At 34.6% G+C, this 13,354-nt stretch overlaps 1 protein-coding gene across 3 annotated transcripts in view; it reads left to right on the top strand.

Moving 5' to 3' along the window:
- ARAP2 (ArfGAP with RhoGAP domain, ankyrin repeat and PH domain 2) overlaps positions 1 to 13,354 on the top strand; it is a 233,841-nt gene that overhangs the window by 201,368 nt on the left and 19,119 nt on the right. For all 3 annotated transcript variants that reach the window (XM_027836269.1, XM_027836270.1, XM_027836268.1), the window contains exons 28-30: positions 222 to 361; positions 10,070 to 10,152; positions 10,476 to 10,511. In XM_027836269.1, the coding sequence (XP_027692070.1) occupies positions 222 to 361; positions 10,070 to 10,152; positions 10,476 to 10,511 (259 nt within the window). The remainder of the gene's footprint in view (positions 1 to 221; positions 362 to 10,069; positions 10,153 to 10,475; positions 10,512 to 13,354) is intronic.

Genomic DNA, 13,354 nt, shown 5'->3' with positions numbered 1-13,354 from the left:
TGAATTGAAGCTAAAATATTACACTTCAGCATTAGTTATCACCATTATCTATCAGCCTTTCACCTGAAAATTAATTTCAGGACCTCAGATCAAGGGGGATATATTGTGTGAATAAGCTTTCTATGATGTTAGAGTTCTAAAGTATTATATTATAGAAATGATATCAAGTTTAAAATGCTCTATATTGAATACATTTGTGAACATTTTTGTCTATTTTACAGAAAAGAGTGCAATGGAAAGTGTAAAAGAAGGAGTCTTGAAATTCAAGGAAGAACCTTCTAAAATATTGTCTGGAAGTAAATTTCAAGATCGGTACTTTGTTTTGCGAGAAGGCTATCTCTTTCTTTATAAAGATATAAAGGTATTTTATGTGCATTAAATAATGATGGATTTATATGTGTATTATTATATATGTATATATTCCATGTGTATATATTAAATGTTGTATTAGTTACCTAATATAGAATATCAGTACTATTAAATTGAACAGTTATTGAATTCACATTAATCAACTTCAATAAATGACATTTGAACTAAATTTTTAAGAAGAGACAAAAAAAATCCAACTGATAATAATTGAAGATTTCAGCACACTACTACCAGAATATGGTAAATCAAAGAAAGAAATTGTAGGCAAATAAAAAATTTGGATATTTATTTACATTTAAGAATTCATAAATTGATCACACTCTAAAGAACTTAGAAATTCAAAAAGGTAAAAGTTGTTAATGTTATTCTTATTGACCACACTGTCATTAAAAATAGTGATCAAGGGAGTGAGGGCTTCTAGGTGCCTTCAGTAGATAGGGGTCCCATGGCTGAAGTCAGGAAGACTCATCTTCTTGAGTTCAAATCTGACCTCAGGCTCTTACTAGCTGTGTGACCCTGGGGAAGACACTTACCTCTGTTTGCCTCAGTTTCCTCATCTGTAAAATGAGCTGGAGAAGGAAATAGCCAACTACTCCAGTATCTTTGCTGAGAAAACCCCAAATGGGGTCAGGAAGACATCACTGAAAAATGACTGAACAATCAAGGGAGTAGTAAGTAATAAAGGGAAGTATGACTAAAGGTTATAAACATGTAGTGAAATATTGCTGAGTGATGAAAAATAACAAATATAAAGAATACAAAGAAATATGGGAAAACTTAAAATAAGTGATGCAGAGTGATAAAAGCCGAGTCAAAAGAACAATATTCAATGCAATTATCTAAATAAATACAACAATAATGGCAACACAAAAATTTATAGATAACAGATTGAAAAGGTTTCTTGGACACAAATAGCAATTTTTACTTTTTTGTAAAAGTTCAGAACATTTTTTTAAAGTAGCCTATAAATAATAGAATGAATAGAATGATAATGTCTAACATTTATGGTCACTTTTCATTTTATTTCTTTTATATATGTGTGTATATGTACATCCATATTCATATGTACATTTTATTCATTTTATTATTTTATTTTATTTTTAGATTTTATTCACATATACATATTTTTATATTTTATGTATCTATTGTTATATAACATATTAATATATAATCTAAATAATATATTATTTATAATATATAATATAATCTTATTACATTGTTTTTATATTTTATTCATATATACATATGAATATTTGAACTAACCTATGGAAATTAAGGATACAAACCAACACAAATACCTAAAGATAAATAATGTGTGGTCAGTGATTTCAAAGAGAAATAATAAGTAAGTAATAAATAAAATCTTTTCTTATAGAGAAGATAAAACATGCAATAACTCATTCATGGTTAGATGGAATTCATATGTGAAAGTTATAAAGTGCAATCGGAGTATACTGTTCCTAGACTTGAGCTCTTTACTGTCATAGAACTGTACCAGTCACCATTCCTTTTATAATTCCCATACTCTGTAGACTCTTTGTCTTTCTTCATGCCACCTCTACACCTGGAATTCACTCCTTCACCCAAGCCAGTGATTCTCAAAGTGTGGTCCAGAGAGCCCTAGGAGTCTCCATGGTCAAAACAATTTTTATAATAATACTAAGATGTTTTAATTTCTGGTAGGGTAAATATCAGCAGAATAACCAATATGAACAAAAGCTTTTTGGGAATTCTAATTTTTAAGAGTATAAAGAATTCTGAGACAAAAATAAGTTTGATAATTGCTACCCCATATTCTACTGATTGCAGATTTGCTCATTTTTTGGAAACAATCCAAATGCTACTTCTTCCATAATGCTTTCCTTGAGATCTTGCCCAGTTAGAAATCAATGATCTTTCTCTCCTTGAGATTTGCACTTCATTTATGCACTTATTATCTATTTTCTTTTAATCTTTTTTTTTGTGGGTATGCTATGTCTCCACAAAATTGAAAACTCAGTACAGTCTTGTCTGTTTTCACATCTCCTCTAGGACTCAGCAGATTATTAAGTAGCACATGCCATATATTTTTAATATATGTTTATTGACATGCCTTGAAATGCTAGTTCAGAGTAAGGATATGTTTCTAGCTTGGGGAAATAAGAGAGAGCTTGATGGAGAAGATGACATTTGAGAGTCTGACTTGAAAGAATCAGAATCCAGGAAGTATAGAGTTCTGACAAATTTACAGTAATTTTTAATAATAGACACATCCTTTTGATGGATAAGCCCATACTAATTAAATAATTCATATAATTTGTTTACTAAAGTCTTACTCTGATGTCTGATCATGGTATAGTGATAATCCTGGCTATTTTACTATAACAAGCACTGGGTGACTCTACTAAGATGGTGCTGCTTTGAGCTCAATTGACTGGTTTGAATTCAGCAGATTGGACATGTATCTGTTGTTGAAGGACAAATATAACTGGAGCACCAACTACTCACTGCCACTTTGGCTGCAGGATAATTAATTTTTCTGGAAGAACTTCTCTCAGGGAGCATTTGTATGTCCTTGATGTACTAAAGTTTAATTAAATTTAAAAGAATATCTCTATTGAAATATTACTTTATTGCTTTCACTGCATTTATTTGACTGTTCCCCTGTTCATACAGAAATAACTCATTATAATATGATATACATTGATATTTGTTATATTGAGCAGAAATATCTTTGAGAGTCTGTAATACTTTCTTTAAATTAGAATGACCTCAGGGTATTAAAAGAATTTCTGTTAAGAGCTAAAAATTGAAATGTGTACACTTAGGAGACAAAATCAGTATGCTTGCATCTTTAAAAATAGATACCTTCAGAAGAATACATGAAGCTTACCATTCTGTCCTAAAACTTGAGTTTTTTAAAAAATGACTATTTTTACCAAATAACTTTATTTTCATGGTTTTCCACTTTGATTTCTCACTTGGGATGCTTTGGTTAAAAGGTGATCTCAGGCAAAAGTTTTAAAGAGATTTCTTCAGCAATCACTTAAAAATCCCTCAAAAGAGTAAAAATAATTATTTTGCTATGTTTTGGGCAATTGCCTTTAATATGTATTTGGATATGTTTAGAAAATAATTTGCTCAAGAAGTAGTAGAAATTACAGAATGAAAAGTTTATTTTAAATGACTGTGTTAATTATGGATAATTTATGAATGCTCATTAAAAGCAAATTAGAGTAGTACAGGGAAGAAAATATATTGTGTTATGTACCTTTTTGAACAGGAAGTGTTAATTAGAGCTATCTTTCATCTTAATTTATCTACAAGGTGAAAAGGTTTCCATGAATATTACCTTTACAGTGTTAATGGTCTGAAAATTGCAGATTGCAGTGTGGTCATTAAAAGTTGCAAACTTTTCTGGTCACAAAACCAATTGCATTAAAATAATGATTTATTTGGCTTTGTTAGAAACATATATAGTAGAAGAAATCATGCACTGCAAATTTCATATCATACTGTTTTATTGAAGAAATCCTTGTGGAGGCTCCATTAACAGATGAAAAAAGTTATCTGTACATAAATGCAAAATTCAGTCACTCAACACTCATAAATGTTTCTTGATTCATTGATATGAAAGGCTATCAAGACCTCCATCATTTCTTCCTGTTGCTGAGAATGCCCAAGATTCCTTCACCCTTACCCCAGTAATGGGGGCATTTGATCCCCCTTCCTCTTTGTATTACCCTTCCTATAGTTTTCTTTTTTTTTCTTTTTTTTTTTAAAGGCAATTGGGGTTAAGTAACTTGCCCAGGGTCACACACCTAATAAGTGTCAAGTATTTGGTCAAAGACCACATTTGAACTCAGGTCCTCCTGACTCCAGGGCTGGTGCTCTATCCACTGTGCCACCTAGCTGCACCCTGTAAGTTTTCTTATGAACTGTTAAGGCAGATCTCCTTCATCCTCTACTTTTTCAGTTGATTTTTTTTAACCTAAGTAAAGAAATTTACATTGACCCTGGTCACGTTCATTCTCTTAGTTTGAGTTCATTTATTGTTCAAGCTTGCAGAGATCTTTCTGAATTTTCATTTTGTTATCATTAATCATCCCTACGAATTTTGATTTCTTTCATAATTTTATAAGCACAACTTCTGTGTCTTCCTTCAAGTTGTGGCTAAAACTGTTAGCTTTTTGAGTGCTATGTCATGTCAACTCATATTGAGCTTGCTATTCAAAATCAAATTTTCAAGGCAAAGTCCAGAGTCCTGGGCCACTTTGAGACTTTCAGCCATGACTGTATGTCTCAAAGGCACAAATTTTACTATAGCTGATTGTATCAAGAATTTTATTTGAGATTTCCCTAAAGTCTTTAGATATAGTTGCTCAAGCAGCTATGAAGTTACCCAACTGAATTATTATTATTTAGTTTTGTCTTCATCTTATCTGGATCTATATCACTAGAGACTTTGTTAAATGCTTACAACTCCTCCCTTTCCCCTCCCCCCCCAAAAAAGAGAGATCCATTATCTCTATGACAAATGGCAGTTTGCAATAGTAAGTAGAGATCTGAACCCAGAATCAGCAAAGCTCGCATCTGTCCTTTAAAACAGATTGGCTTTGTGCCTCTCAACAAATCATTTATCCTCTGAGTGAATCCACTGGGATGGTAAAGACTTACTTCAGTTTTCCTATAGCTATGAAATCACCAGTTCAGAACAACCCCAACAGAAACAGACTGCCCATCTTCTCCTCTAGCAACCTTTTCAACTAAAGAAAGTCACTTCAAAAACCGATTCACATAAAGAAAGGCCCTTAAAGATAAGTGCCTACAAAAAAAAAAGTATCTGTTCTAGAATTTTGGCAGGTATCAGTGTCAAACTAGTCAGTGTAATTTTTAGAATCTGCATTTTCACTTTTTGAAAGTCAGGATATTGACTCATTCATTTCAAATCAAAGAGTATTTTTCAAGCATCATTTTATGCAAGGTGCCATGTCAGGTGCTTGGAATTCTAAGACAAAATGTTTAATACCATCTATTCTCTGGGGGCTTATGTTTTTCTGGGGAAACAAAGCATCCCCATAGCTAAGTAAGTTAAAAACAATTTGAGAAGAGAGAATAATGCAGAGGAATTAGGAATAAAATGAAAGTGGTGATATTTGAGTTGAGAATATACTAAGCAGTGGAAGTGAGAAGGGAGTACAATCTAGGCATGAAGGAAAGTTTGTTCAAGGTCCCAGAAATGGGAGATAGAATGCTTTGCTTGGAGAATAACAGCTTTAGCTAGACTGTGTATGAAGGGAACTAATATGAAATAAATTTGAAAATGTAACCTGGGGCCAGATTGTGAAGAAAGGCCTAGCTACGAAGTTGCTAATTTATCCTACAGGCAATAGAGAGTCACTATATGGCTTTTTGGGTTGGATAGTGACATAGCTGCTTAGGAAGATTAGTTTAGCTGCTTTATATGGATTGTGCATTGGGGAAAGGGAGAGTGAATTCTAGGAAGCCAAATCAGTTGTCACAATGTTCCAGGTGAAGGTTATTGAAGGCCTGAATGAGATGATGGTCATGGAATGGAGTGATGGCTCAGATAGGAGATGTGGAGATTAGAATTGTCAGGACTTGGCAATTGATTGAATATGGGAGGTGAGAGAGAGTAGAGTCAAGACTTCAGTGGTGTGATGTGGATGTTGCACACTTCTGAAATAGGAAAGTTTGGAGGAGAGAGGTTTAGGGAGAAGTACCCATTGAGGGAGAGAGTTACAGAAATTGTGTTTTCTAGAGGAACTCAAGTTTCCATGGAAACAAGAAGTTGGAAAGAATATGATAAGAAGAGGTCCAAGGTGATGGGAAATTTGTTAGCAATAGAAGGGAAATTGTAGAGAGCATGAGGGGAAGGGAGTGCCAAGAAGGATAGAGCTGGAGGAAGAATAGAGTTGAGGTTGATTTGCAAGAAAGTGGGGCAAAGGTTTTGTCATCTAAACTTCCACTGTCTGTAGCACAGGGATTAAAGGAGAAAGTTGTATCCTAGAATCATAGATTTAGAGCTGAATAAACTTTTGTGCTCATCTAGTGCAATTGCCTAATTTTAGAGATGAAGATATCAAGGCGCAAAGAGGTAGTGATTTGCCAACCTTTGGAAAGTACAGTGTCATTTCACTGGGATCCTCGCCATCAAGGGTCCTCTAATAACAGAGGACACCATCAATTTCTTCTCTTAGTACACACCAGAGGAGAACAGAGATTTGATTTAGGCATATTTTTCAGTAAATACCTAGTGAAAGTGTCACTAGAAACCTTACTAAACCTACATTTAGTAACTCTTTGCCATATCCCAAGAAATCTGGGAATGCTGCAGTTCAAAGAAGTACTCCCTGAATGTGCTGTCTTTGCTTGGCTTCTGATTGGGCCTGCCTATGTGACTATTACTTCTGGATGAGGTTATAGTGGTAAGAGAGGCCTGGTGCCTAAGGCCCTTACCCTGGCTGGGGTGGTGGTTACCAGAGACCTGAAATCTGGAAGCTTGATGGTTATAGAGAATTGATTGGTTATTATTTTTCTCATATGGTTTGGGGAATTACAGTAATGTAAAAGTGCTATCTTAGGTTTCAAAACCTCAGGGTGCTCTAATAATAATACCTAATATTTATATAAATGTTACAAAGTGAGCAGCTTGATTGCACAGTGGATAGAGTGCCAGTTAGAGTCAGGAAGACCTGAGTTCAAATCTGTCCTCAGACACACTTAGCTGTGTGACCTTAAGCAAGTCACTTAACCTTGTTTGCCTCAGTTTCCTCACTTGTAAAATGAATTGGAGAAGGAAATGACTCAGTATCTTTGCCAAGAAAACTCCAAATAGGGTCACTAAGAATTGGCTGAAATGACTGAACGAGGTTTCCAAAGCATTTTAAGCAAGTGTATGGTTGTATGTGTATATAATTTCAGTTTGATTATAATGATAATATGATGCAAGTGCTATTATTTTCCCTATTTTACAAAGGAGGAAATGGAGTCTGAGGAAGAATGAGTCACTTTCCCAGGGTTACATGGCTAGTAAATGTCTGAGGCCGAATTTGAACCTAAGTATTCCTTAAAGTTCAGCATGCTGTCTATTAAACCACCTAGTTTCTTTGACTGGTAAGGCAGCTAGATGGTGCCATAGAGCACTGTGTCTGAAGTCAGCAAGACGAGTTCAAATCCAGACTCAGACACTTAGCAGCTGTGTTTCGCTGCAAGTCACTTAAGTATTGCCTGCCTCAGTTTCTTCAACTGTCTTAATAGCACCTTCCTCCCAGGGTTGTTATGGGGATCAAGTGAGATAGTGTTTATGAAGCTCTTAGCACAATTCCTGGCACATGATATTCCCTTTCTCCTGAGGAAGGGGTACAGCATTTTTTACGGTGATAGGAAGCAGAATAAATATATTTGGAATTGTAGCCCTACTCTCCCAGGATCAGGGATGACAGAGAGAGGTGTACATGCTGGTCAAGGACCTTCTTATTATTAATGGAGCTTCCTCCCAGCTAGGATCTCCATGTGAAGTAGTGAGCAGTAGAGACACGGGGTGAAGTATAGGGGCAGCTCCCAGTGGGATAGTGAGATGAAGGAAGGATGCCTGCTGGCACAGTCTTACAGGAGGAATATCCCCCAACATAGCTATGCCAATCCCAGGGAACTATAGGTGCTACCACAGGATTCTTGGTGTTAATGGATATTCCCATTTGCATAATGGCCACCTATAGTGGCCTGATGATGTCTTGGAGTACTAGCCGTGCTCTTTTTTTTTTTTTTGAATAGCATTTACAAATGTGTTTAATATCTTTGGCCTAGAGAGTTTGAATTAATTTAATTAATTAATTAATTTAATCTGGGCCTAGAGAGTTTGAATTAATTTAAAGCAAATATATCATCTCTGATTATCTATTTAGCCGCCTTGGGCCTGATTCATTGTAACTATATCATAGGCTAGATAGTGAGTTGAATGGGACCTTTAAGATTGTCTAGTTAAACCCCTGTATTTTAAAGACGAAAAAATTGAGGTGAAGAGATTTGGCCAAAATCCTAGATAATATGAGGCACTGGTGGAATCCAAATACACCACTTTTGACTCCATTCCTACATTCATTTCATAATATAATATCTGTCCTGCCATTTCAATTTTAAAATTATTTTCCATGATGAAAAAGGAACACACACATATGTCATATAATAGAAGGAGCATTGGTCCAGGATTTATGATAATCAGGTTTTAATCCCATGGCTGCATTAATTAGCAAGGAGGCCTTGGACAATTGACTTTACCTCAATTTCTTCACTTTTAAAGGGTTGGACTATATCTCTAAGATCCAGTGCAACTCTGAGATGCTTATGCAATTGCCATTTATCCCAGTTATATTCCATGTTTTAAGTTTTAGATTTCCTCTCTGTGCTTTTTTCTAGTTTTAGTCACTTTTTAAAAAAAAAAAAAGACTTTTTTCTCCCCATGTCCTTAGCATTTTTGACCTGATTTAACTTGTTTTTGGCTTTGGTCTTCATGATTACATTGTCAGAGGTTCAAGTGTAAACCTTGATTACTTGATTTTTGTTCATGTTCTTTTAAGTCCTGAGATCATCAGATCACAACCTGCATAACCACTTTGTTGTCTTTAAATGTTTTCCTCCCTTTTTCTAGAGAATATGGTGACTGTTGTGTCCACCACACATTTCTTTTTAATTAGAATTAAGTTCAGAGTGTCAATTCTGCTTATTGTTTCCTTGTCCTGAGAAATGAAATTTTGAGGAAGGCAACTCAGTACTTACTGTATGATCTTCTTTCGTCCAAATGAAACTTTAGTTGTAATCCTGCATTACTGAACTTCCTAGTCACCATAGAATCTTGCCTTGTTACTAGTTTTACATTATATACTGCCAAAGTGTGATCCATATCCTCATTCTGGCCAGGTGCTCTGTAATATAGTACTTATGTTGCACTCACCCTGCTTATTTATTGGGCATTTTGGGAATATGTTGATCATAGGATCCTACATTTAGAGCTAGAAGAGATTTCAAAGGTCATATATCATAGTATTCTTGTTTTACAGAAGAGTAAAATGACACTAACCGATATTAAGTAATTTGCCTAAGATCTCATGGATAGTAAGCAATCTCAAGTCTTCCGACTCTAAATCCAATATTCTTGTCCACTGTACTATGTTATTTGTCTTACTGTATGTTTGTATATTCTCTTTTGTACTTTGGGTTAAAATTGTTTTAGTCAACAGTATCTACTCCCTAAGAGAAAGGACTAAAAGATGGGTGATAACGACTTATGAGGAATGCTTATGAGCATGTATCCAAAGCTGAAAACAAGGGACTGTGTCCACTAACCCTTCTTCATTGGGCATGTGTAAGGGAAAGGAAAAAACCTCAGTGACCTTCTCCATATAGGAATCTTGGATGGTAGCAGGGACCTTGAGAAAGCTAAGGGAAGAAATAGTTGTGAAAACCCAGTGGAAGGCACAAGCAGTCCACATCCTGGGACATAAACATCATACATTAAGGGTCCCCCTCTCTTTAGGTCCAGGATATATGGAGCACCAAAAGAACCATAGACTCTTAGAGAATTAGAATTAGTTCATCTAGTCCAGGGGTTCTTAACTTGGTATCTGTGGACTTAAAAAACAAAAACAAAAAAACTGGTAACTGTTTCAATATAACCAATATATTTTATATCTGTTTACAGAGTAGCAAACCAGATAAAATGCTTCCTCTCAACTCACTGAAGTTTTACCTTGGTGTGAAAAAGAAAATGAAAACTCCAACAAGGTAAAACTAAGTTTGGGAAATTTCATGAAGAAGGGCAAACTGCTCTATTAAATGATTATAATGTTGATTGAGATTACTGTTTTTGATGCAGCCAAATTCTTTATTCTGTTAAATTTATGTGTAGAGGATTAGGTAGCATCATCAAAATATAGTTGGCATTTGGGTTTATTCCCCCTTTGTTTCCTTCTACTAATCTTGCCTACTGCAAAGCTTCTCCCCTTTTTATTCGTGTTGCATGCATGTATACATACATACATATGTGTATATGTATATGTATATACATACACACTTTTAACTATATGTTTTTATGTCATTTGGTACAGTTGGGGACTGACAGCATGTTCAGAGAAACACCACTGGTGAGTAATCATCAGAATTGAAATTTAGATTTTTACATTTAAACTATATATGTAGTTCCAAAAATATTTGCTTCAACAATGGAGTAGTTTTCTTCTTTTTTTAGAAGGTAGGCAAAGAACTCGTGAAATGTGGAATTTCAGCTTCCTTTGAATGAAGCTAAAAGTTTTCTCTGCAATTTCAGCTCAGTGATGAAAAAATAGATTTGTGATCAGGTTTATTACCAAGCCTCTTTTTATTGTTATTTGCTTTATTTCCACTTGGCACAAAAGTCCTGTGAATTAGGAGTGAGTTGTTGTGGAATGTATCTGACAGCTGGCACCAACATGAAGTTTTCCTTGAAAAAAATGATGCATATTTATTTAATTACAGAATTAGTATATACATAGATTAATTTGGGGGTAATATTAGCTTGAAGAGAAGTGCACAAGTTAAATAAAATAGAGAGATTAATATAATCTTCAATTGGGAAAATGAATAAAGCCTAACAATGGAACATAATACAGATAGGTAAAGAAGGGAAAGCATGAAATGGATAGGGCCAAGCACAACTCATTCATTTGCATTCACACACACACAAAGGAAAGAAGTCAGAAGCTTGAACTTTGAGGCAGTTTTGAAGTAGCAAGGTGATGCAATAGCTAGAGTACTGGATCTGGAGTCAGGAAAGCCCAAGTTCAAATGCAGCCTTAGTAAACAGGGTAATTTTTGTTTTGTCTACCATGGAATCTTAAATTGTATTGACGGGTGAGTGGAAGATACCTTATTAATTTTTGTTTTCTGCTGAGCTATCATCATCATTACTATTATTATCATTATTATTATTATGATAATCAGCATGCTAGCATGATAGACTCTTTTACTACATCTTTGAATTAATTATGAAATGGTAAAGATGGTCCTTTGTTATATATCGCTATATCTCTATATATCTATATCTCTATATATCTATGTAAATCCACGTGTACTCTACTGATAACCTCATTGAAGATTCCTCTGATATGTATATAGATGATTCTCATAAATATTTTATATGCACTATAAGGGAGAATAGGCTTATAGGTTAATCGTTATTAATGCTCTGTTGGTCACCCTTTTCAGTATTAACATCTGAGGTTTTTGCCTTGCTTTTAGTATTTTCCTCCCTTCAGATACCTGGTATATTGGTCTCCCAGAGCCATCAGAGTTGCATCGTCTTCAGCACAGATCTTGTCTCCTTTATATACTTGGTTGAGCCAAGTGCCAATAATTGAATTAGTGCCATTTCTTCCTTTTTTATAAGTATATCTGGCAGTGAGAGACTAGGGTCTACTCAGTTATATTGATCTACAAATTATTTTAGCTAGAACTCTAAAAGAACTTCCCCTAGTGTGTGTTCAATCCAAAATTTTGACCCAACAAGCATTTTTATTAAGCACTTAAGGTGTACCAAACACTACTAGATGTCTGAGAAGACAACAAAGTTTAAATAAAATTACAGTACTGATCTCATAGAGCTTATAGTCTAGTAGGAGATAAGACATAAGCACAAATAACTTGAATAAGATTGCATAGTAAGTGCATTACAGAGGTGAAAATAAAATGCTAAATGAAATCCAAGGAGTTAGCTTATGAACACCAGAGACCACAAGGGTAGAGTGGACATGAGCATGAAAGACACCTTTTAGGAGAAACTGTTTGAAATAGGTTTTAACATATATATGTACACATGTATGTAGATGTATTGTTGTTCATCTTTCATTTCTGAAGAAGACCAATGATAAACAACATGTAGATGTATACATACATATTTTAAAGCCCATATACACACCTACACATGTATACATACATATATATATACACACACACATACATGTAGATAGATAGGTATATAGGTATGTATGTATGTAGAAATTCAGGTGGACATTTTAGGTACAGGAAACAGAGTGACCGTAGGCATGAAGATGTCTTGAATATCTTGAAGAAAATTGGAATGGTATTCTATAGGGAAAAGGGAGCCACTGAAGATTTTTTGAGTAGAACCATGAAAAACTAAATAAAGACAGATTAATCTTTCAGTAAGTAGAAGTGAAGGATACATTTGGGTGTGGAAGAAGGTTGAAGGCAGGAAAATAAGTTTGGAGACTATTTACTGTTTTCTAGGCATGTGATGTTGAGGGCCTTTGCCAATAGTGAAAATAGAAAGGGAGGGGACAAATGAAAGGGATGTTGTAGAAATAGAACCATCAGAATTTGGTGATGGATTGAAGCTGAAGGAAAGACAAGAGAAGGAGAAATTCAAAGATAATCAAATGTGGGAGATGTCTGGTGATACAGACTGAAATCATGATGTCACTGATCTTTGTGCTTGCCATTTTTGATATGGAACTACAGCAGCAATAAGACTGCCCCAGATGAATTCATAACCTTTAAAAATTGTCACATCTGCTATAGCTGGGAAAAATCTGTAGCTAAGAATACACATGTGGCTTATTTTTCACATTCCTCCTCAGTAATATAGATGAGGATTTTCAGTATTTTAATTTAGTAATTATGTATGTTACTGCTTAAGATATCCATGCTTGAATAGGTACAAACATATTTTATTATCCTTGGGCTCAGAGCATCTGAAAGTTTTCGTTCAATTTCATGTTATTTTCACATATTCACATGAGTTTTCTGTCTGCCCTATAAAAATGACTCCTTTATTGAAGAAGTTAGCAAAACGTCTTCTCTTACCTCACTTCTAAGGCAAAGCAAGTTTTATTTTCACTAAGACTTTGAAGTCATAAACTTTTTAAATGATATACATTTAACAGAAACCTGAAATAGCCTCTACTTTAATATTCAACTTCTGATTACATTA

Source organism: Vombatus ursinus, unplaced genomic scaffold, assembly GCF_900497805.2.
Source record: "Vombatus ursinus unplaced genomic scaffold, bare-nosed wombat genome assembly UNPS02014818.1, whole genome shotgun sequence".
In the NCBI taxonomy this organism is placed as follows: Eukaryota; Metazoa; Chordata; class Mammalia; order Diprotodontia; family Vombatidae; genus Vombatus; species Vombatus ursinus.
The sequence above is the reverse complement of the archived record's forward strand: the minus strand, read 5'-3'. Positions and strand labels throughout refer to the sequence as shown.